Genomic DNA, 25,691 nt, shown 5'->3' on the forward strand with positions numbered 1-25,691 from the left:
AGCAAGGATGTGATTGTCTCCTGACTTTCATAGAAGATTCTGGGTGGTGGTGGGTTGAGATACAAAAGTATGAGGAACATAGATCGACAGTTTTCCCCTTGGTGGAGGGATCAATAATAAGAGGGCATAGATTGAGTTAAAGGGCAGGAGATTTACAGGGGATTTAAAGAAGGTTTTATTCATCTGGACTGCAGTAGGTACCTGGAGCACACTGCATAAAATAATGGTGATACAGGTCAAACTGTAATGAAGTATTAAGATCAACATTTAAAAGGCCATTGCATACAAGCTACCAAAGTAATGGAAAATGGGATTGGGGCAGATAGATGCATGATAACTGGCATGAGCACAAGTCACAGGACTGAATATACAAATGTGATACAGATTAAAACATGAGAATGAAGAAGGTAGAAGAAAAATTATGTCTCTTGAGAATGGCATTACACCCAATTCCAGTCTCATTTTACCTGACTTCTATGCATTTACTTTCACAAGTTAATGGTACATTATGATACAAGAGAAACTCAACCTGAAATTTTCTCCACAAATGTTCCAATACACTCTGGTATTTCCAGGATTTTTGGTTCATATTTTCGATATTTTTCTTTTGTACTACTGTTTTATTATCAAGGACTCAATCTTAGTTAGTATTTCCCCTAGTTGGTATTTAAGCCAAATATAATGCATCTACCACCAATCAAACCAGGTATCAGCTAATTCAACGAGGATTTGTTATCTTCTTGTTGGTGTATGGATAAATGTCAACAGAGGCATGGGGTGCAAAAAGTAGGAAAGTCTTGCTACAGAACAGTGTTGAGGTATGTAAGTTTAATCTTCTTATTTCTCAATATTGTAGGCTGATCGTAGAAGATCCACCAGGCTGATCTTTGAAATGAAGGGACTGGTTTATGAGGAAAGGTTCAGTAGGTTGGGTCTGTGCAGCGGAATGTATAAAAATACAAACATACAAATTAGGAGCTGAAGTAGGCCATTGGCTCCTTGAAGAACTTTATTGTTCAATAAGTCCACGGCTGATATGTTTGTATTTTGAATTCCATATTCCTGTCCTTTGATCATTGATTTTTTTAAGCAAGGGAATCAATCTAATTCTGCCTTAAAATTATTCAAACGATGCCTTCTTCTTCCTCCTTCTGAGGAACAGAATTCCAAGGAAGCATACCATTGGAGGAAAACATTCTCATCTCCCTCCTTAAGTGCACTGGAACATAGAAGAATGGGAGTTGAAACGTATGATTTTGAAGCAACCTGTCAGGGTCAATGCAGAAAGAATGTTTCCTCATGGGGAATCTAGAATTAAGGGGCAAGGTTAAAAATAAGGGTCTCTTATTTAAGATGTAGATGAGGAGGAATTTTGACTTCTCAAGAAAGTCATTCATCTTTGAAATTTACTACTGCAGAAATCACTAGAATATTGATCAGGCAGATTTTTAGTCTAGAACGGAGTGATAGGTTATGAAGGGGTGGGAGAGGGAATAGTAAAGTGAGACAAGGGCACAATCAGATCAGCCATGATCTCATTATAAGTGGGAGCAAGTTTGAGAGATGAAAAGGCAACTGCTGTTCCTATTTCTTATGCTCACATGACGTTTCCTCACTGACCCACCCAGAGCCACTGAATATCTTTTTCTGAAAAACAAAAGCAACACTAAAATGTACTGATTAGCAAGCAGTAAGTTTACTTCTTTGGCTGCTCACAATAACATTGCTGTTAAAAAAAAGTCACGCAGTTGAAATTTTTTGTCTTACTCTCATCAGCACAAAATGCAAATGCCTAATATCTCACCGATTATTACAAATGCAAATGGTGCTGATTGTTAACCAGAGTGGAGTTGCCCAGCAATGTACTAGAGAAGTTGTTCCAAAAAAAATCCCAACATTGGTGAGCACTGAACAATTTCAAAGTTTGGGGATAACAAAATTTGGGAGCATTGTAACCTGCCAGGAGGACAGTGTGCCAAAATCCAAAAGGATATGGATTAATTGGTGGGATGGTCAGACAGGTGGTAGGTGAAGTTCAAAGATGAAAAATGTGATGCATTTTGGTACAAACAATGTGGACAGGCATCATACAATAAAGAGTACCATTTTAAAGGCTGTGCAGAATCAGACAAACCTGGGCATATGTGTAAATATGTCATTATACATGGCAGAACAGGTAGAGAAAGTTGCAAGCAATGTATACAATATTCTAGAGATAGAAGGAACTGCTGAAACATCAGCTTTCCTGCTCCTCTGATGCTGCCTGAGCTGCTGTGTTCAACCAGCTCTACACCTTATACACTTACCTAGCCTTTAATAATAGGGACATAGAGTACAAGTGTAAAGGGGTTATGTTGGATTCATATAAGAAATTAGTTGATCTCAGCTGGAGGACTGTGTGCAGTTCATATTCTTTCTAAAGTGTGAACGCATTGAAGACAAGGTGCATAAGAGTTTTCAGAGAATGGTTCTAAAGGATGAGAAACTTTAGTTATTCAGAAAGATTGGAGAAGGTGGGACTGTTTTCAGTGGAGAGTAAAAGGCAAAGAGGAAATTTTAAACAAGCTTTGAAATCATAACAGGTATGGGTAGATATTCTCACTTTAAATGGATTGAAAACCAGCAGTCCCAAATTGAAAGCATTTGCAAGAGATGGAAATGCAAGATGATCAAAGCTATTTCCACAACACCCCCCTCCCCTACCCCACAGTTGTTAATGTATGGAATGAAAGCTAAATACAGCCATTGCTGGAAACCTGAAACAAAAACTGAACATGCTGAAGCAACCCAGCAGGACTAGCAGCATCTGTGGAGTCAGTTGAAACACTGGGCCAGAATTTCCAGGGACAACTCTTCATTTTTACAAACAATTCTGCTCAGGGCTCTCTGAGAAATACAGAATATATTTCTATTGTGCATTTCTTTCACAGTGTAGTGCTGTCAGAGGAAGGTAAACCATACCCAGTTTCACAGCAGTCATTTGCCATCTTTTGAAAAATATTTTAAAAATTCTGACAGCCACTTTGACAGCTGTACAAAAGGTTAAATTTGTAAGGCATGCATGAGGGTTCTTGTGGCACAGTGGTAGTGCTCTTACCTCTGAGCTAGAAGGCTGAGGTTTAAATCTCACCTGCTCCAGAGTGTGTAACAACATCTTTGAACAGGCTGATTAGAAAGTATCTACAAGGTAAATGTGATGCTAGGTTGCTAGGAGGTTACGGTGTCAAATGAGTAGGGTGGTAAAAGGTGGTAATATGCCAGACGAGTAGTGTGCAGGTGGAGTAGAGGTAGGGTGCCAGTTGAGTAGGATACCAGGGTGCCAGATGGCAAGGTGACAAGTATGTGTTTATGGTAAGTCAGAGTGGGTGTTGAGCCCTAGCAGCTGGCAGGGTGGTTTGTAGGATGGTGGGTTGGGGTCCAGTCTGGCAATGACTGGGAAATCGGTGGCCTGGTCCAGCAGCAGGAGGGAGGTTGAGGGGTTTGGTCGGGTAATGGGAGGGTCCATTAGCAGTGATGTAGGGGATCAGGCCTGGTGGCAGTAGCAGGGAGCATTTGGGAGTCCATCAAATCGTGGAGTTCCTCTCCCAAAGGGTATCAAAGAGGGGTTTTTACAACAATAGATGGAATTTCATTGCCACAGTTGCTCACATTAATTTTCAAACTTCTTAAAAGATTTTATTGACTGGAATTTAAATTCCAGCAGATGCCATGGTCAGATGTGAATGCATGCCTGTAGAGCATTAGCCTAGGATAACAAAGTGTGAAGCTGGATGAACACAGCAGGCCCAGCAGCATCTCAGGAGCACAAAAGCTGACGTTTCGGGCCTAGACCCTACATCAGAGGGGAGGGATAGGGAGAGGGTTCTGGAATAAATAGGGAGAGAGGGGGAGGCGGACCGAAGATGGAGAGAAAAGAAGATAGGTGGAGAGGAGAGTATAGGTGGGGAGGTAGGGAGGGGATAGGTCAGTCCAGGGAAAACAGACAGATCAAGGGAGGTGGGATGAGGTTAGTAAGTAGGAAATGGAGGTGCGGCTTGAGGTGAGAGGAAGGGATAGGTGAGAGGAAGAATAGGTTAGGGAGGCGGGGACAAGCTGGGCTGGTTTTGGGATGCAGTGGGGGGAGGGGACGAACTGGGGATCTGTACAGATGATTTCCACTTTCAAAAACAATTATCGTATTACAGCAAGTATAATTCTGTACTATAGATACCATTGATAGTTCAGCCTTGTGATATATTTTCGCTGAAATACACAAAAAGGATCTTGAAAACATTGCTATTGAAAATAATGCAACACAAATATATTGCCCTCTAGGTCCTTTGCTTTTAATAAGAAATCATTGAAATCTTTGGAAACGCATCTCAATAACAATAATCACAGCAAAAAAAAATAAGTTTAGCGGTTACTAAACACGGGAAGAAACAACAATGCAATACGTATTCACACAGAAATAAGTCCATTAAAAAAAATCAAAGTTAAAAAGGTATACAGAGCAGGTTATAGTGAAGAGTAAATAGTCGAATGTTGATAGCTGAGCACTTCACTTTGAAATTCTTGGCTTTGCAGGTTAGCTAAAATTCTTTTGTCCATTTCCTTTTGAACTGTTTCACTAACTAGCTTCCAGCATTCAGAGCAAGTAGCTCCTTTCCTTTTAATATAGGGTGATTCAGGATGGTTCTTTGACTGTTAATTTCACAGCACACTTTCTCCGACTAGTGTGCACACAGACCGGAGTTGAAACTCACTTTTAAACTTTTGCTGATGTCATGGTTCCCATCATGTTCACCATCTGAGAAACTCACAGGAGATAACAGTTTAGTTTTTAGTGCATATCTCACTTTGAAACTTCCTTGAAGCCTTCAGAAGTAACATTCCAAGTTTCCTCTCCAGTTAGCAATTGCATCTATATCCACAGTTATCTTTTGGCTGTGTCTCAACTTATGAAATAAATGCTGCAATACAAAGTTCAAAATGTCCATAGATGATCGAAGGCTAGGATCTGTGGTCATGGCAAGATCAGCAGTCACTTCTGAGTTTAAGTTCTTGAATACTTGATGAGGTAGTAGGAACTGCCGATGCTGGGTGTCAGGGATAACAAGGTGTAGAGCTGGAGGAATTCAGCAGGCCAGGCAGCATCAGAGAAGCAGGAAAGCTGATGTTTTGGGTCTGATGAAAGCTCAACACCAGAAATTCCTCCAGCTCCACAGCTTGTTATCTTGAATATTTGACGTTGTTGGTCTTCATAACAAAAAACATCTTTGGAAAAGGAGAATGGCGGCAGGGGGCTGGGGAGCGATAATGTATATGCTATGTAAAGAGTCTTGGCACAAGGAAAAAAAGGAGACATATGGAGAGGGATATGTTAGCTAAAAAAATTACAAAGAACAAAAGGAAACTTCACAACCAACCAATCTAAACACAAATGTGGCATTTCTTTGTCCAAACTAAGCACATATGCCTTTCAAAACAGCAATGCACAATTAGAGTCATAGCCAAACTCAAATATCAACACTTAACCTTAGGCCAAAAAGTAATTAATTTTAAATGCATCTTGTGTGTAAGTCCCACGTACCAATAATAGGACTAACTGCTAATTTGGGATTAGGAAGTAAGGTATATCAAAGGAAATGGAACATTTGTCACATTACTAGAAGTGTAAATAATAATTCAAAAAGAAAACACACTGTTCAGAATGACAACAAGGAACTGGACATGAAAAAAAAAAATGGAATGGTTAAATGGAAACCTGCAGCACTCACTGTTTCCATCTTATGTTTTCATGAGTTACACTGTCCAGCATTTGGCAAGATCCTCAGGAAAATAGCTCCCATTCTTATAGTGATGTCTCTTGAGTCCCTGCTCCTTGAATGATTCTAGACAAAAAAAAGGGGCATCTCTGGCATCAGGAAAAGTGCGCAAGTGCTAACCCCTCTTATTTCAGTATTGCTGGTATACTATAGGCCACTCATCCAGCTTATCCCCTCTCAAGCTCAGCCACCTCCATGGTCCCATCACCCTTCCTGAAGTACAAACTGTCTCCCTAACCCTGGCTCTTTCTAGATTTCTTGAAAAAGGGGGTCAGGCACCCTTTCTTACAATTGTTTTATGTGAACAAGTAAGTGGATTTTTGGAACAACTTTTTCCTTTGTTACCTCCTAAAAAGTAATGTTGTTTTCCCCCTTTATCCCTGTTCAATGCTTCCAGGAACCCAAATATTGACACCAACTTAATGATAAGGAACAATTTTTCATACCACTCCTTGATAATAGTATATGTGTAAAAGTCAACCTCCTACTTTTTGCAGGCAAAATTGATCTACAAATTGAATTTAAAAAAACAGTCATACGCGGTAGTCAAAGAATTATTCTTGTGTTCTATGTACTGTCAAAGCAAATTATTCGTGAAAATGTATCATTGGTTTATAAGACCAAAAAAAATGTATGAGCTAGTGTGGGCTGTCCAGCCTGCTCTACTATTCAACGAGATAATGAATTCTCAATTCCAATTTCCTGGTTCTTCCCCATAACCTCTGAATCCCTTACTGATTAAAAAGCTGTCCATCTCAGCCTTAGACATACTTAATGACCTAGCTTCAAACAGATTTCTTAGATTGACTGTCCTCAGAAAAAAAGTTCCTCCTCACCCATGTTAAATGGGCAATGAGAAATAGCTCTCCTTTATGTGGGAGTAATTCTTGGGTGTGGAAAGCTATTTACTCGAGCCTTAGAAAAACACCAATATTAAAACTTAGATTCATTAGTTGTAATTTGTTGCACAGCACAGTATCTCTGTGACCAACGTCTGGGAGTGTACGGAAGGTGCAAGACGCAATACCAGTGATCTTGCCAAAGCCCTATTGCCTGTGGAGAAGGCGTTGTTTGATCTTCTTGTACAGCTGCTGTTCATGTGGTGAAGGTGCTCCCACAATGCAGTTAGTGGATTTGCAGGTGGGAAACTCAAAATAGTTGCAACACCAAACTAGAATTACTCAATTCATCAGGGCCTGGATAGTGTTCTTGGACTGTCATGGGAATTCTGTCTGCAAGACGACTTCCCTTCTATGTTGCTTGTAGCATTGTTATCCCAGGAGTTCTCTCAGTCTGGCGCAGTGTCCTCTGGCCTGGCATGACTATCTCCCAGCAGCCCAGCATGGCAGTGTCTCAGCTTGGCATAGTGGTCTTCCAGTGGTACCTGGCGGTCTCTCGTCTTGGCATGGTCTCAGCATGGACTTCTCATCTCAAGGTGATTCCAGAGCGATCTCGCAGCCTCGTGATCCCTGAGGTGAAGCCTGGCATGGTCTGGAGTCAAGGCTTGGTGCAGATTGGAGGCTAGGTGCCAGCATGGACTGGGTTGGAAGATCATCCGTTCTGAACTTTTTTTTCCGCTTTCTCCATTTTCTAATTTATTCCTAAAATCTGCAATGCTGGGCATTTACTTCTCTATTTTTCTAAGCAATGTAATGGAATAAGCTATACCTAGAGATCTTTATGCCTAAGATGGAAACATAAGCAGCGACTCGCACACTTTTCACTCTACGCATTTGAGTACATATGACGATAAAACAAATTCAATAAGTTACCATTTTGCCACTGAGCATTGAAATCCAGCAACAGCTGCATGATTTCAGAATGGTATAGCGCAGCAAATAGTGCAAGAGAGGAAAATGCCAATACTTCCACAGTTGCTGGTTACAAAATAAGTCTTATCTCGATCAAGCTGTCACCTTATGATAAAATAAAGCTACAAATTCGCATTACTAACAGGAAAAACATTGTTACAACCACTTAAAATCATCATTCAATCTCTCCAGGAATTGTTAATAGTGGGTCTGGAATAAAGAATCGTATGAATAAGGAATGAAACACTGGGAGTGAACCAGTGGAGTAACTGGAGCAATTACTCAATAAATGGAGAATAGGTTCAGGGAGTCAGAACAATCACTCAAGCCTGGAGCTGAAACAAACACAAACATACAAACAAACAAGCTTTCTCCAGGGGATCCTCCCATTATCTGACAACTAGGAGTTATAAAGTCCAGAACTACAGACCAACAGAGGAGGCATTTAGGCCAGAAAATTGCAGGGCCACTTTTGGAAAATACAATTTTGTCCGATGTGTCATACTTGCACAATGAATGTAAATATACAGAGATAATAGGAACTGCAGATGCTGGAGAATTCCAAGATAATAAAATGTGAGGCTGGATGAACACAGCAGGCCAAGCAGCATCTCAGGAGCACAAAAGCTGACGTTTCGGGCCTAGACCCTTCATCAGAGAGGGGGATGGGGAGAGGGATTTGGAATAAATAGGGAGAGAGGGGGAGGCGGACCGAAGATGGAGAGTAAAGAAGATAGGTGGAGAGAGTATAGGTGGGGAGGTAGGGAGGGGATAGGTCAGTCCAGGGAAGACGGACAGGTCAAGGAGGTGGGATGAGGTTAGGAGGTAGCTGGGGGTGCGGCTTGGTGTGGGAGGAAAGGATGGGTGAGAGGAAGAACCGGTTAGGGAGGCAGAGACAGGTTGGACTGGTTTTGGGATGCAGTGGGTGGGGGGGGGGAAGAGCTGGGCTGGTTGTGTGGTGCAGTGGGGGGAGGGGACGAACTGGGCTGGTTTAGGGATGCAGTAGGGGAAGGGGAGATTTTGAAACTGGTGAAGTCCACATTGATACCATATGGCTGCAGGGTTCCCAGGCGGAATATGAGTTGCTGTTCCTGCAACCTTCGGGTGGCATCGTTGTGGCAGTGCAGGAGGCCCATGATGGACATGTCATCTAGAGAATGGGAGGGGGAGTGGAAATGGTTTGCGACTGGGAGGTGAAGTTGTTTGTTGCGAACTGAGCGGAGGTGTTCTGCAAAGCGGTCTCCAAGCCTCCGCTTGGTTTCCCCAATGCAGAGGAAGCCGCACCGGGTACAATGGATGCAGTATACCACATTGGCAGATGTGCAGGTGAACCTCTGCTTAATGTGGAATGTCATCTTGGGGCCTGCGATAGGGGTGAGGGAGGAGGTGTGGGGGCAAGTGTAGCATTTCCTGCGGTTGCAGGGCAAGGTGCCGGGTGTGGTGGGGTTGGAGGGCAGTGTGGAGCGAACAAGGGAGTCACGGAGAGAGTGGTCTCTCCGGAAAGCAGACAGGGGAGGGGATGGAAAAATGTCTTGGGTGGTGGGGTCGGATTGTAAATGGCGGAAGTGTCGGAGGATGATGCGTTGTATCCGGAGGTTGGTAGGGTGGTGTGTGAGAACGAGGGGGATCCTGTTAGGGCGGTTGTGGCGGGGGCGGGGTGTGAGGGATGTGTTGCGGGAAATACGGGAGACGCGGTCAAGGGCATTCTCGATCACTGTGGGGGGAAAGTTGCGGTCCTTAAAGAACTTGGACATCTGGGATGTGCGGGAGTGGAATGTCTTATCGTGGGAGCAGATGCGGCGGAGGCGGAGGAATTGGGAATAGGGGATGGAATTTTTGCAGGAGGGTGGGTGGGAGGAGGTGTATTCTAGGTAGCTGTGGGAGTCGGTGGGGGCCAGGGAATTGGAAGTCCTGGAGGAGGTGGAGGGCGTGGGTGGTGTCACGGACGTAGGTGGGGAGTTCCTGGACCAAAGGGGAGAAAATGGAGTCCAGTTAGGTGGAGATGAGTTCGGTGGGGCAGGAGCAGGCTGAGACGATCAACTATTAGTTGATGTGTGGTTGTAGGGGGACAAAGGTGAGCCCCTTGCTAAGGACTGACCACCGACTCCCACAGCTACCTAGAATACACCTCCTCCCACCCACCCTCCTGCAAAAATTCCATCCCCTATTCCCAATTCCTCCGCCTCCGCCGCATCTGCTCCCACGATAAGACATTCCACTCCCGCACATCCCAGATGTCCAAGTTCTTTAAGGACCGCAACTTTCCCCCCACAGTGATCGAGAACGCCCTTGACCGCGTCTCCCGTATTTCCCGCAACACATCCCTCACACCCCGCCCCCGCCACAACCGCCCTAACAGGATCCCCCTCGTTCTCACACACCACCCTACCAACCTCCGGATACAACGCATCATCCTCCGACACTTCCGCCATTTACAATCCGACCCCACCACCCAAGACATTTTTCCATCCCCTCCCCTGTCTGCTTTCCGGAGAGACCACTCTCTCCGTGACTCCCTTGTTCGCTCCACACTGCCCTCCAACCCCATCACACCCGGCACCTTGCCCTGCAACCGCAGGAAATGCTACACTTGCCCCCACACCTCCTCCCTCACCCCTATCGCAGGCCCCAAGATGACATTCCACATTAAGCAGAGGTTCACCTGCACATCTGCCAATGTGGTATACTGCATCCATTGTACCCGGTGCGGCTTCCTCTACATTGGGGAAACCAAGCGCAGGCTTGGAGACCGCTTTGCAGAACACCTCCGCTCAGTTCGCAACAAACAACTGCACCTCCCAGTCGCAAACCATTTCCACTCCCCCTCCCATTCTCTAGATGACATGTCCATCATGGGCCTCCTGCACTGCCACAACGATGCCACCCGAAGGTTGCAGGAACAGCAACACATATTCCGCCTGGGACCCCTGCAGCCATATGGTATCAATGTGGACTTCACCAGTTTCAAAATCTCCCCTTCCCCTGCTGCATCCCTAAACCAGCCCAGTTCGTCCCCTCCCCCCACTGCACCACACAACCAGCCCAGCTCTTCCCCCCCCACCCAGTGCATCCCAAAACCAGTCCAACCTGTCTCTGCCTCCCTAACCGGTTCTTCCTCTCACCCATCCCTTCCTCCCACACCAAGCCGCACCCCCAGCTACCTACTAACCTCATCCCACCTCCTTGACCTGTCCGTCTTCCCTGGACTGACCTATCCCCTCCCTACCTCCCCACCTATACTCTCTCCACCTATCTTCTTTACTCTCCATCTTCGGTCCGCCTCCCCCTCTCTCCCTATTTATTCCAAATCCCTCTCCCCATCCCCCTCTCTGATGAAGGGTCTAGGCCCGAAACATCAGCTTTTGTGCTCCTGAGATGCTGCTTGGCCTGCTGTGTTCATCCAGCCTCACATTTTATTATCTTGGAATGTAAATATACCTTAACTTTCCTGTGTGTTTCGTTTAAATAGTAAGATGGTTGGTAAATATATTTAGCAAAGATAACTTCTTAATTCACCATTAAATAAATTAGAGTAGAAGGCAATCTTGGTTGATCATCACATTCAAAAGCTAGCATACCTTTGACAGCATTTGCTCAGAACCACACATATGTTAGCTCCACGCTCAAATGGGGCTTGATGATCATAAGTTTCTGACTCACAGGTAAGTATACTTGTACTGAGTCAAGGATGAGACACTAGGAACACACACCTGAAGACTTTTTTTTCAAATCATAATAGTTTCAAACACACAGGCATTAATGTAAATTAAAAGTGAAAATACTTTAAACTTCAGCTTTACCTAAGTCACCTGAATTAGTGACACTTTTTTTGCAGAATACTGCATTAACTAAAATGCTGCACTCCCCCAAGATGTATCAAATCAATAAAGTATCCTTTATGTACCTCTCCCATATTTAAGGACAAATGTAACACAATATGGCGCACTGACCTCTACATCGCTGAGGCCAAACGCCAACTCTCCGACACCATCTCCTACCGCCCCCTTGATCATGACCCCACACCCGAGCACCAAACCATCATCTCCAAAACTATTCATGACCTCATCACCTCAGGGGACCTCCTACCCACAGCCTCCAACCTTATTATTCCCCAACCCCGCACGGCCCGTTTCTATCTCCTTCCCAAAATCCAAAAACCTGCCTGCCCTGGTCGACCTATTGTCTCAGCCTGTTCCGGCCCCACCAAACTCATCTCCACCTATCTGGACTCCATCTTCTCCCCTTTGGTCCAGGAACTCCCTAACTACGTCTGTGACACCACCCACACCCTCCACCTCCTCCAGGACTTCCAATTCCCTGGCCCCCAACACCTCATCTTCACCATGAACATGCAGTTCCTATGCACCTGTATTCCGCATGCAGATGGCCTCAAGGCCCTCCGCTTCTTCCTCCCACAGGCCCGACCAGTCTCCCTCCACCGACACCCTCATCCGCCTAGCCGAACTCATCCTCACCCTCAACAACTTCTCTTTCGATTCCTCCCACTTCCTACAGAAAAAGGAGGTGGCCATGGGCACCTGCATGGGCCCCAGCTCTGCCTGCCTCTTTGTAGGTTACGTGGAACAGTCCCTCTTCTGCACCTACACGGGCCCCAAACCCCATCTCTTCCTCCATTACATTGATGACTGTATCAGTGCCGCCTCTTGCTCCCCAGAGGAGCTCGAACAGTTCATCCACTTCACCAACACCTTCCACCCCAACCTCAAGTTCACCTGGGCCATCTCCAACATATCCCTCACCTTCCAGGACCTCTCAGTCTCCATCTCAGGCAACCAGCTAGTAACTGATGTCCATTTCAAGCCCACCAACTCCCACAGCTACCTAGAATACACCTCCTCCCACCCACCCTCCTGCAAAAATTCCATCCCCTATTCCCAATTCCTCCACCACATCTGTTCCCAGGATGAGGCACTCCACTCCCGCACATCCCAGATGTCCAAGTTCTTCAAGGACTGCAACTTTCCCCCCACAGTGGTTGAGAACACCCGTGACCGCGTCTCCCGCAACACATTCATCACACCCCGTCCCCGCCACAACCGCCCAAAAAGGATCCCCCATAGTTCTCACACACCACCCCACCAACCTCTGGATACAACGCATCATCCTCCGACACTTCCGCCATCTACAATCCAACCCCATCACCCAAGCCATTTTTTCATCCCCACCCTTGTCTGCCTTCTGGAGAGAACCCACTCTCCGGGACTCCCTTGTCCTCTCTACACTCCTCTCCAACCCCACCACACCCGGCACCTTCCCCTGCAACCGCAGGAAGTGCTACACTTGCCCCCACACCTCCTCCCTCACCCCCATCCAAGGCCCAAAGGTGACTTTCCATATTAAGCTGAGGTTCACCTGCACATCTGCCAATGTGGTATACTGTATCCATTGTACCCTGTGTGGCTTCCTCTACATTGGGGAAACCAAGCAGAGGCTTGGGGACTCCGCTTGGCTCACAATAAACAACTGCACCTCCCAGTCGCGAACCATTTTAACTCCCACTCCCATTCCTCAGATGACATGTCCATCATGGGCCTCCTGCAGTGCCACAATGATGCTACCCGAAAGTTGCAAGAACAGCAACTCATATTCCGCTTGGGAACCCTGCAGCCAATGGTATCAATGTGGACTTCACAAGCTTCAAAATCTCCCCTTCCTCCACCGCATCCCAAAACCAGCCCAGTTTGTCTCCTCCCCCCAGTGCATCACACAACCAGCCCAGCTCATCCCCTCCCCCTACTGCATCCCAAAACCAGCGCAGCCTGTCTCTGCTTCCCTGACCTGTTCTTCCTCTCACCCATCCCTTCCTCCCACCTCAAGCCGCACCTCCATTTCCTACCTACTAACCTTATCCCACCTCCTTGACCTGTCCGTCTTCCCTGGACTGACCTATCCCCTCCCTACCTCCCCACCTATACTCTCCTCTCCATCTTCGGTCCGCCTCCCCCTCTCTCCCTATTTATTCCAGAACCCTCATCCCATCCCCCTCTCTGATGAAGCGTCTAGGCCCGAAACGTCAGCTTTTGTGCTCCTGAGATGCTGCTGGGCCTGTTGTGTTCATCCAGCTTCACACCTTATTATCTTGGATTCTCCAGCATCTGCAGTTCCCATTATCTCAGAATCCAAGCACTGCTAACTAAATGTCTAGGAAATAGAACTGAAATAAAACTCCATCTGTGCACCTTTGACTGGAACTAACTCAATTCACCCAGTTGGAATTTGTGCATCTTGCACAAACGTTTACATCTTACAACCCTTTTATAGACTGACATTTCTCAGCCTCTTTTGAACATCTATTTATGTTCCATAATCCACATGTTACTGCCCTTCATCACATATCTTGTTCACATCACAACTACGAGATTAAACTGCTTTAGAAAGAAGATACATTCTTCCTTGTCCCTCCTCTCCTTCCAAAGCACTATGGTCTAGACTTTTTGAGCCAATGGGTCTGGTCTACAATTAGAGAACTGGTGGGAAACTTCCAACAGTTCTGGACCAGTTCTGGGTGGGGGAAATACCAAATGGAATGAAGTGTCCTTCAGGCATTTAAGTGCCTGCCTTCGTGTCCTTCCCACAAATCAGATCCCTAACAACCCCAAACTGCTGACAGTTACCAGCCACTCAAGCCAACATCCCATCATTGCCATCAGTGCCAGCTGCTCCGGGACCACCAGGGCTATAGGTCCGTGAAGGCAGAAAGGGAGTCACAGGGTGGGGATCAGGAGAAAAGAGCAGTCACTGATATGGAAAAGGATGGGCTTTTTGGGGATAATGGATATCAATTGTATCATCAAGGAGCTTAATTTAAATCGTACTGTTGGTTGCATGAATTGAGTTTCAGTGTCTCCCACCCTCCAAATTAATAAGGGAAGATCGCCCATCCAATGGTAAACTGATAGAGAACTCTCCCACGATTAAATGGAGCCAGCCACCAGATGAACCTCCTCTGAACCTGCTCCAGGGCCAGTACATTTTCCTGAGATATGGGGCCCAAAGCCGCGCACAATAGTCCACATGTGGCCTGACCACAGCCTTATAACGCCTCAGGAGTACATCCCTGCTTTTATGTTCAAGTCGTCTTAAAATAAGTGCCATTTGCCTTCCTGACTACTGACTCAACCTGCAAGATGACCTTGAGAGAATCCCAGACCAGAGCTCCCAAGTCTTTTTGCACTTCTAAGGTAAAGGTTCACATATTATTATCCTTGAAGGAAAGATATGTCATCCTTATCCAGTTGGTATGTGACTCTGCTCCCTAAAAAGATGGGCTCAAATGCCCTCTGAACTGAGCTAGCAAACTGCTGCTATCAACTCCACAACCTTCTAGGACAAGGAGGGAATGCCCACATGGATTCTGGAGGGTCTAGGCCCGAAACGTCAGCTTTCCCGCTGCTCTGATGCTGCTTGGCCTGCTGTGTTCATCCAGCTCTACACCGTGTTATGAGGGAATGACCACAGTTGTCAGACACACCCAAAGTATGATATATGTGGATTTGGTAAAAAAAATTGCCACAATAAGGACAATAATAGATGACAACTAAAACGGGTCTTGACAGTGCAAAACCCTCTGGTGAAATCGGTCTCCGAAAGTTAACGTCTCGAGGCGCGAAGTTCCACTTTTAACCAAGGCCATGGAAACACACGGCAATTCTAGTCTGGTCTGCTCTCTCTCTCCCTTTCTGTGTCTCACTCAATTCAACAGCAATGACCTAACTTTGCGGAAGTGTTGCGCAAAGGATTTTAACGACCCGACAGCAAAACAAACCTTTCTGCTGCGTCGTTTACATGGCGTGGTCGTAAGTGACAGTGTGTTTATCGCGGGCTGCCCGGAGATCCGGAGCTGGGTCTGCTCATGCTCAGAGAAGGTTCGCTGCAATGCTCCAGTCCGCCTGCATATGACTCCCCTAAAAAAATACACACACACACACACACACAAAATTCTCCGGACAGAAATGCCCCAGTGCTGCGGAACCATTTCCTCCAGCCCAGCCCTCACACACTGAACACTCTCCACCAGGATTACCTGGAAGCAGGAGAAACGGCTTCCCAATCGCTGCGGATCAGTGCTAGTCTGTGTAGTGCCACAGTTTCAGGGAAACACACGCAGTGTCAACTGAATAGGCGTGCCGGGTGGAACTCAACTGCCCAGAGCTGCTACGGCTGCACACAGGGGTAGGGCGAGGGAGGTGGAGGGAGAAGCTTTTCTGACACTTCATGGAATAAATGATGTAAACTCTCCGACATCGCTGAATGCCGATGGAACTCAGCGCCTTGTGGCGGATTTCCTCCCGACCTAATTACAGGACAGCTAGTAAACTTCGCCACAAACCATCAATATCCAGCAAAAAAAAACCAGCAGCGGGCGATGCAGGAGGAAGAGTCCCCTGGTTTTCAGCCCCAGCTCTTGCTATTTTCAGCCCCGAGCTTTAGTCACTCGAACAGCGCCTGCTCCCACCTTAATTTTACCTTTTTGGGTTCTTTAGCTTTTCTTTTGTTCGGCTGCGACATGGTTCAGGCTAAAGCCGTCAGAACTTGATGTTGTCTCGGAAAATACTGCCTTCTCGCAAACCCGAACCCAGACTAACTTCTGTCAGCCTCAATACCCAGACGCTGGCTCTTTTCCGTCCAAACTTGTAGTAGTCGGCTCCAGTTAAGGGCGTCTCCTTTTTCAATCCCTGATTTTTTTTCTTCGTCTCTCTGTATTTAGGAACACCCTCTGTAACAGGTTAAACAGATCTAGCCGCATTTCAATAATAATCCAATCATCAAATTCTTGCCCCCTCCACAAACAAACACACGCAACTGTTCCACATATATAAATACTTAATTAACAATGTGTTACCGCAACAGTTACTGAACATTCTGGATTCCCAGTCCTACAAAGACTTGTTTAATCCCCAGATAATAACTTTCTCCTCCTCATCTCTAGCCCAAAGTGATTCTGACTAGAACGGGAAATCAATCGTGGCCATCAAATCCTATTCACTATTTATGGACATGTTTGTATTTACTGGATGACCACACCACAAATGCAGTCTAATTAATTACGAAATGGTACGTATCCATAGAAATCAGGTTTTGATGGACATTCAGCAATACTGTACTGAGGAAATACTTCAAGGTTGTATATTTTCCTCCAAATTGATGTAAAAATAGTTTTGAGCTGAGACAGGGGAAGGATGTGAGCAGGTTGCCCCTGTTTTTTTTCTGAGGTATGGACGAATGATGTGAAGGGTCTTTCTAAGAGCCATACAGTTCTCCACCGCACTTCCTGCATTCCCAGCTCCAACATCTCTTAATCACAACCCCCCCAAACATAATAAAGATAGCGTCCCCTTGTCTTCACTTTCCTCCCAACCAGCATCCGCATCCAAAGTATCATCATCAAATGCTTCTGCCATCTCCAATTAGACCCCACTACCCAGAATATCTTCCACTCTCCACCCCTCTCTGCCTTCAGCTAGGGCCACTCCTTACTTCGCACCACACTCCCCACCAACCGCTCCAACCCGCCCGGTACCTTCCCCTGTAACCGTAAAAACTGCAATACCTGCCCACACACCACCTCCATCCAGGGCCCTAAACAGTCCTTCCAGACAAGACAGAGCTTCACCTGCATCTCCTCCAACCTAGTCTTTTGAAACTCCTGCTCCAAATGTAGTCTTCTCTATGTTGCCTGGCCCACAACTGCCAACCTAACCTCCCGGTCACTTAGCATTTCAACTCCCCGCCCCACTCCCCCTCCGACATGTCCGTCCTCCGCTTACTCCCGTGTCGCAGTAACCAGAATGCAAATCCCTCCCATCGACCAACCAGATTGTACCTACTCCCCGTGTCCAACTACCACCACCATTCTGCCTCCATCCCTCTCACCACCCCCTTATTATCTGCACCCACATCCAGTCCAGGTATTACCTGAAACGTTGACTGCTCCTTTTCTCCAAATGCTGCCTGTCTTGCTGTGCTCTTCCAGCCTCCTGTTTGTCTGCTTTTCAGCATCTGCACTAATTTTTTTGTCTCTAAATGTGATAACTACAGTCATTTTCTATAATGCTGGGATTTTCTGCATTTGTCCTGACAGACTTCAGGTTGTCCACTCTCTGAAAATGTATCAATGCTACGCCAATGGTAGTTTTGTTTTTCCATCTCACATCTAGCACCAGGAAACAGGACAATAATACTTTCCAAACACTCTGAGTGTAACAGATTGTCCTTACATTGCAGTGAAATATGTATCCATTTCATGTCCTTTGCAAGAACGATTATGAATGAGCAATGAACGTTGGCAACCACCCATGAACAAATTCTATTAAATCCCCCATAGAACAGGCTTACACAACAGAAAATTACGGTAGATGCCAGAAAACAGAGACACAACATGCTTGAAATTCTCTGCAGGTTGAACAGCATCTATTGAGAGAGAAAGTTCGCATTTTTGATTGATGGCCCTTCAGCAAAACCCCAAAAAATTACAGAAGCAGCAAAAGGGGAAAGGAAGGTAAGTTTTTGGTCTGATGAATGGTAGGAGAGATAAATAAGCATAAAGTTTGATGGTGTAAGGCAAAAAGGAGTGGTAATGAGACCAGAGAAGAAACATGTTACACCTGAAAAAGTTGTAAATGGAAGAAGAGAATCACTAGCAATGGCTGCTGTCTGAAAAAAAGGGATCAGAGGTTTTTATCTGAAATTGCTCAGTGGTCTAAAAGGTTGATAGTGGAGGTTTTTGGGTCCGGAGATCAAGATTTGTGATTGCCCTGTGTCCGGTGAAGTTGATGTAGCCAGCCTACAAAGTTTGATCTGTTCATCACTATGACTGTACAGTCTAACCCACTAATAAATGCACTGTTAGCTCAGCAGGGGCTCAGGTGCATCCTGAATATGTAACAGCTGGCTTACACTTGTTGAAGGCATTTTAAAGGGACAGTGAATTCAGGCTGAAGTAGTTGGTGAATATCGACCGAAAAGTGTTTCATAGAAGGTATCAGAATACCAATGGAGTAGCAGGTCAAAGAAAGGCTGCCATATTTTCTGAAGTAATGCTAAGTCTAATGCCACACCTGACATGAAGAGAATTAATTTTGTCTTGAGAACTATCCTTGGTTAAAATTTCAAACAAGCTTTGCTGGACAAAAGAATGGCTGCTACCAATCACATGATGCAAACTGACCAGTTTCTGGAATGATTTCATAGAGCAGATATCGGGATAGGATTTGGACATCTTCCTCCTGAAATGTCGCAATATTTCACTGTGTGAACCTCGCAGTGTGCAGTCACCAGCCAATACCACCAGCACCAATACAACTTGTGATTATCAAAAGCCGCAGGACAATGTAGATCAATCCCCAGACCTTGGCAGCCTCCTGCTAGCAAGGGTGAACATCAACAATGAAATACAACATCCAGCGTGTCAGCATAGCCTTTAGGCATCTGAGGAACAGCGTGTGTAATGACAAAGAATTCAAACCTGACTCAAAGCTCAAGACCTACAGGGATTCAGTGTTACCTGCACTCCTAATTGCATTGAAGACATGGACAATGTATAGCAGGTACCTCAAATCCCTTCTGAAATATCACTGCCTCCATGAAATCCTACAAACCCAGTGGTAGGATAAAATGCTCCAGCTGCAGTGTCTTCTCTGAGGCCAGCACTCCCAGCTTTGTCGCTACACACTATCAGTCAGCTAGGCTGGGTGACCACATTTGCAGGCCTAATACAAGACCTTCAAAACACGCTCTATACTTCAATCTTCATCATGGCAACTGGTTACCAGGAGGACGGTGAATAACTTCAATCATGTCCTCAGAGCCTCCCTGAAGAAAGTGCAGTATCTTTCCAAGTTGTGCAAATCTCTAGCTCAAGATCGCCCAAACTTGGAAAGAAGCATCCATGAAGGAATCAACTATTTTGAGCATCTTTGATGTGTTGAAATGGAAAGTGATTGTAAATGGCAGTAGAAGCATGTTAACATCCCACCAATACACCCACCTATTTCAGTAAACACCACCTACTCGACCTGGAGCAGGGTATGCAGATCAAACATTTGGCTGTTTAGTCATCACAAGACTCAACACCAGGATGGAAGAAAGCCATCCTCAATCCCATGGAACTGCTGAGGAGAAAAAGGATATTCAAGACAGAAGTTGATGGATTTCTAGATAATAAAGATATTAAGGGATACGGGGATTGTGCAGAAAAATTAATTTGATGTAGAAGATCAGCTTTGAGCAATTTGAATGGGAAGCAGTTTCAATGGGCTGAATAGCCTAGAGCTGCTCCAACTTCTATCTTCCTATGTTCATGTCTCTGCAGGGAGCCAGAAGTCCCTCAGAGTGCACATTATGAAGAGAATGAGAAGATATATTCGTTGTGATTATTCCTGGCTGTGATGACCTGGCTGCAATGCACAAAATATTCAATGACCTCATCAGTGATTGAGATCAAGAAATGCATCTTCAAATGCAATCTTCTCACCCATGTATCACCAGACTCAATCACTGTTCAATACAGCGGAGCTCTGCAATTCACTTACCAAGCAATTTCTAGCAATACGGACTTATACCCAAGATTCAGATGTCCCCACTTATTCTCATACACTTAGTAATACTGCAAGCCTCACAACCACTTATCACAGCACTTACATGTTACCAACTATTCAACATATGGTACATGTGGCCACATGACTACTGACAAGAGGCAAAAAACGTATTTGCCCCCAGTCTGACCAATCTGTCTGCATCCAGGATGATGGAACATTCCTTTTTTCACAGAACGTTTCCAATACCAGACCGTTCTTATCCTGCTGTCCATCATGAAGTACAAATTGCACGTGGTGTGATCATAAACTTTCAGACTTCCACCAAATGCATTCCTAACTCTCCATTTCCCTTTCCTCTCCCCAAGCCACTCCTTTTGCATTTATTTCATGCACCTAAGAATTTCTCTTGAGGAAATTTGATGAAAAAAATAAGATCTGTTGAAGAAGCACTAACTTGCCTTAGGACCCTTGCAGCCAACTACTCAGACACTGGCACTACACAAACTATCGAGGATGATATAGAAGTGAGATCAGTATGTAGTGCATCATCAAGTAGTGGTGGTCCGTAGCCAGGCCAGAAGGAAAAGGATGAGAAGGTGCCCAGTCACAGCAGAATGCGGTTGCAGATCAGTTCAGTGGATAATTCAGAATGGGGCCTTTACAGACAGTGTAGAGGAGATAGATAGGGATGTACTCAGAGGTGATTATTGCATTGGCAGACAGGACAAAACATGTGAAAAATGCAGTCCCAATTGTTATGTGGCTTTGTGCAATGCCTGGAGCCCATCACTTACAGCATGGAAGTGATGGCCAACATCATGACAGTGCTGTGGTCCCAGTAGTGATGCAGCCTCTGCTAGCCAATGCCTCAGCTTCCACTACAGCACAGGCAAAAGCCACCTGAGGTCTCAGTATTGCCATGGAAGTTTTGGATCTTCGTTTCCTGTCATGTTGGTTCATGCTGCTGCAATACCAATGATGCGTAACAGGGCTGCAAGAACTTTGCAGAGTGTTGTAGCAGTCAGTCACATTGTGTATTATGGGCAAAGCCACATGCCTGCTCCTTCTGATTCTCTCTGCTAAGGTCTAAGGTGATATAGTATTTTCTTGTCCTGTGTAGGAGCTCTCTGATGCAGCCAGACATGGCAAACATGGCTCTAGCCTGGAAAGACATTGAAGTGTAGATGCTCATTGCTGTGGCGTAAGTTGGAGGAGGTAGTGCAGTTCAATGACAACCTCCATGGGGAGTGCTCTCTGGATACTGTAGGTGACTAGAATGTTATATTCACAGTTCTCTTTCTCTCCTTACCTCTTTCCTCTCCTCTTACATGCACTCCATATCCATGTCGTTCTGCTGCCCAGAGGAATGGCAACTTTAGGCTTTCTGCTCAGAGGCCTTCAAAGTCCATTGGCAATTCCAGGACAGGCCCTTCAGATTGAACAATCTTTCAGACCTTCCGCAATAAAGCGGCACGTCTAAAAACTGCAGCAACAAAAGAAATCGAAAGCACTTTACCTAAAAGTCTCATGTTGATCTATTTAAGTTGCATTAGTGGGGGAAAGGTCAGTTGGGCAGCAGAAAACACGTTTACCCAAGAGTTTTTAAGAGAGGGTGCTAATAGGAATTGCAGGGTCCAAAATGATGGCCAAGACCCATACTTCCAGTTCATATGCTCCAGGCACATACGTTCAGACCAAGCATGACACGCAGTGCAGGCCAGAAGTAGATGGGTCACAAGTTTTCAGGACTGGTAGAAGGTGGCTTCAGAATAAACACAACTGAAATTTATGGGAAGATGAAATCTGGAGGTACGGAGAGATATGTAGAGGATGTTTCTTCTTATGAGAGACTCTAGAACTGTGGATGAACATTTAAAGTCAAAAGTCCATTGAAGACAGATTTTAGGCAAAACCTTTCTCTTTTGGAGAGTGTAAGCCTTTGTAATTGTCTTCCTGAAGAAGCGGCATATAAAAAGCCCTTCAATATTATTAAGCTGGAAATGGAGTCATACAGTCATTTAGCACAGAACAGGCTCTTCGGCACATCAGGCCAGAGCTGACCTATCCACATTAATCCCACTTTCTGGCACTTGGCCCATCGCCTGAAATTTTATGACATTTCAAGTACTTTTCAAGTACTTTTTAAAGGTTGTAAAATTGCTCTCTCAGGCAGAGCATCTGGATTCCCACCATTCTCAGTGTGAAAATAATTTCCTGAAATCCCTCTAAATCTCTTGCCTTTCACCTAAAAATTATTCCTCCTCATTATTGACCTTTCAATTAAGCTGCTTCCTATCTACATTATCCATTCCCTTCATTATCTTCTACACTTCAATCAGGTCCCTCTTAGCCCTCTGTTGTCTAAAAAAGTGTCCAAGCCTATCCAGCCTCCCTTCATAGCTAAAGTGCTCCAGGCCAGACAGTGTACTGAATAATCTCCTCTGTACCCTCTCCTGTGCAATCACATCTTTCCTATGGTGTGGCGACTAGAAGTACCTCTTGTAGTCGAACTCCAGCTGATTAACATTTTGCGCAGCTTCAACATAACCTCCCTGCTCAGGTAATCTCGGCCACCACTGAGAAAGATAAGTGCACCGTATGCCGTCTTTGCTACCCTGTGAGCCTGTCTTGCCACTTCAGAGATCTGTAGACAAACACCCAAAGATCTCTCTGATCTTCTGAGCTCCCTAGAGTTCTGTCATTCTTTGAGTATTCCCTTGACCTGTTACTTCTTCAAACGTGCACCAGCTTACACGTTTCACGGTTAAATTCAAACTGCCATTGATCTGCTGATCTGATCAATCCATCTTTGTATAAAGTACGACCTTCTCCCTCTCTGTCAACCACCCAGCCAATCTCAGTGTCATCCATGAACAGATTTACTAGCAGTCCCACATTCTCATCAACAGTATTGAAATATAAAATCAAACCCTCAGGGTTCCAGCACCGATCCCTGTGGTATGCCACTGGACACTGGCCTCCGGGCAGACAACAGCCTTCAGCCAACACCCTCTGTCTCCTATCAGACACCAGTTTTGGATCCATCTTGCCAAGCTATTTTGGATCCCTGATACTTTTACCTTGTTTATCAGTCTCTCAAGTCGGACCTTGTCAAAGGTTTTGCTGAAATCCATCTAAATTACGTCATCTCCATTATCTTCATCTACACCTCAAAGAATTCAAATCAAGTTTTTTTGGCATGACCTTCCTCCAACAAAAGCTACGCTGTCTATTCCTGATTTAACCTTGCCTCTCCAAATGGAGATTAATTCTCTCCTTCAGAATTTTCCCCAATAGTTTCTCTACCACTGATGAGAAACTCACTGGTCTGTAATTCTCTGATGTATCCTGAACAAACTTCTTGAATAATGGAACAACATTAGCTGTCCTCCGATCATCTGGCACCTTCCCTGTGGATAGAGACAAATTAAAAATTTGGGTCAGACTGTCTGTGTTTTCCGCCCTCAGCTCCCACAGCAGCCTGAGACACAACTCCTCCAGATCTGGACATATGTCCACCTGTAAACCTGCCAAAACTTGCAATACTTCCTCTCTCCCTATGTCAATCTGCTTAAGAACCTCGCAGTCCCTGCTCCCAAATTCTGTACCTACACTTTCCTTCTCCTGAATGAGGACAGAGCTGAAGTACTTGTTTAACACACTACCAAATGCCCTCCAGTTCCATGCACAGGTTGCCTCCCTAACGGGCCCAATTCTTTCCCTGTTATCCTGTACCACAGTTCTCGAATATCGCAGGATTCTCCCTAATTTTACCTGCGGTATCTTTTCATGTTCCTTTTTTGCTCTCCTGCTTGCTCTAAGTTACCCCTTGTGCTTCCAATACTCTACTCGGCCCCCTGCTGATTTGCTCATTTGAAGACAGATTTTTGTTAAGCACAGGGTGAAAGCAACAGGGGAGTGTGGAGTTGAGGTCACAATCAGATCAGCCACGATTGTATTGAATGGCAGAATAAGCTTGAGGGGCTCCTTGCTTGTTTATTTGTATCCCTTTGCAGACTCTCTACCTCCTCTTAGCAACTTGATTTCTGAACTATCTTAACATAGTCATCATTTTAGCTACTATATGTTCAGTCCTTTCGTCCCACTCAGTTATACAGGCTGTAAATAGTATATGCCTTAGCCCAGATTCCTGTGCCACTCCTTAGTTATAGTTTGCCAATGTGAAAATGATCCATTTATCTACTCTGCTTCCAGTTCAATAACTGGTCCTTTAATCATGCTAATGGAAGGTCGTTGCTGATAGTCAGACTCTTTGATATCAAAGAGGGGAAGATCAGAGGGGATGATCAAAATAGTAAAAGTAAGGTCTGGAGGACAATGGGGTCAGAGAAAAGTTAAGGATGGAAACTAACGAGCACGGTATTGATATCTGTGAGGTTCTTGAAATTTGTGAACCTTGTAAGGAAGAACAAAACAGATTTTTTGTTAAAGTAGTAGATGAAATTGAAATGGGAGCAGGGCTACACTGAGATATAGTGTGTCAGTATTACTAAGAATTGTGAGTGCACATGCAGCCGTACATGGTACGAAGCAGCAAGATCATTGGGTCAAGGAATGTGAATATCTTGAAATATCCATTATCATGGATAGGTCCAACACAACAAGGATAGAATTTCAGTTGTCATTGGTAATTTTAATTCAAACTGGAGGAATTGCTGATAAAAATAAATGACTAAAAGTGGATTTTGGTAGAGAGTAGATTAAACATGAGAAAGGAAACAGAAAGTTGTGAAGGTGATCAAAATAAAAAATGAAAATGGAAATCTCATCAGAGAATCAAACAGAAGGTTTCCAAAGCTTTTGCTTTTGCTTTGGTTGTAGATCTGTATTTGGCCAATATTTATAGATGTCAGTCATTGATATGCTATCCTTGATAATGAAAACAATAAAAATGAAGATGATCTAAAAATGAGCCTTAAAGATTTGAAGTTACGAGACTGTGACTGTTTCCTTTTGCAGATTATTTTTCTGGGATCATACTTAAGAAGAAAGAGTGTTGATACAAAGTTAGAAACAAATAGTCGTTAAATGGATCAGATTTTGTCATCAGCGGAGAGTACTTGGTACTTTGCTGTCGTGATTCCCATTACACATGTTTAATCAAGGACATAACACCTATTTCCCATTCCAATTTTGCACAATTATACAGCACATCTTTGGATCAATTCATTTGTATTCAGCTCTCTCGAGGCATGGATCTTACATACAACATTCATATTCCACAACGGCATGAAGAAATCATTGGTGAGATGAAATTCTGATATTTTTGTTGCAATGCTCAAGAACCCTGTTTTTTTATTTGCTGAATGTGGCATATTGATGCTTAATTTTAAGATGAACCCACGAAGCCTGGTTGTATATCTACCCACGAAAGCTGGATTACAGAATTTAAGGCTAACGATCAGTGGATCATTTTTGTTGGGGATTCACATGACATAACATTTTTGGTGTTTGGATGGCATCTCCCAATGATCCTACCATTTTTACAATTCCTG

At 44.8% G+C, this 25,691-nt stretch overlaps 1 protein-coding gene across 9 annotated transcripts in view; it reads right to left on the reverse strand.

Annotated features, from left to right (window-relative positions):
• cast (calpastatin) overlaps positions 1-16,523 on the reverse strand; it is a 192,731-nt gene extending 176,208 nt beyond the window's left edge. For 4 of the 9 annotated variants that reach the window (XM_048527120.2, XM_048527119.2, XM_048527114.2 and 1 more), the window contains exon 1: positions 16,106-16,523. In XM_048527120.2, the coding sequence (XP_048383077.2) occupies positions 16,106-16,147 (42 nt within the window). In that variant the 5' untranslated portion in view covers positions 16,148-16,523. Of the gene's footprint in view, positions 1-15,404; positions 15,515-15,662; positions 15,781-16,105 lie in introns of those variants that run through there. The other 5 variants (XM_059644737.1, XM_048527117.2, XM_048527113.2 and 2 more) reach the window with 4 other exon arrangements.
• Positions 16,524-25,691: the final 9,168 nt, after the last annotated feature.

Source organism: Stegostoma tigrinum, chromosome 3, assembly GCF_030684315.1.
Source record: "Stegostoma tigrinum isolate sSteTig4 chromosome 3, sSteTig4.hap1, whole genome shotgun sequence".
Lineage (NCBI taxonomy): Eukaryota > Metazoa > Chordata > Chondrichthyes > Orectolobiformes > Stegostomatidae > Stegostoma > Stegostoma tigrinum.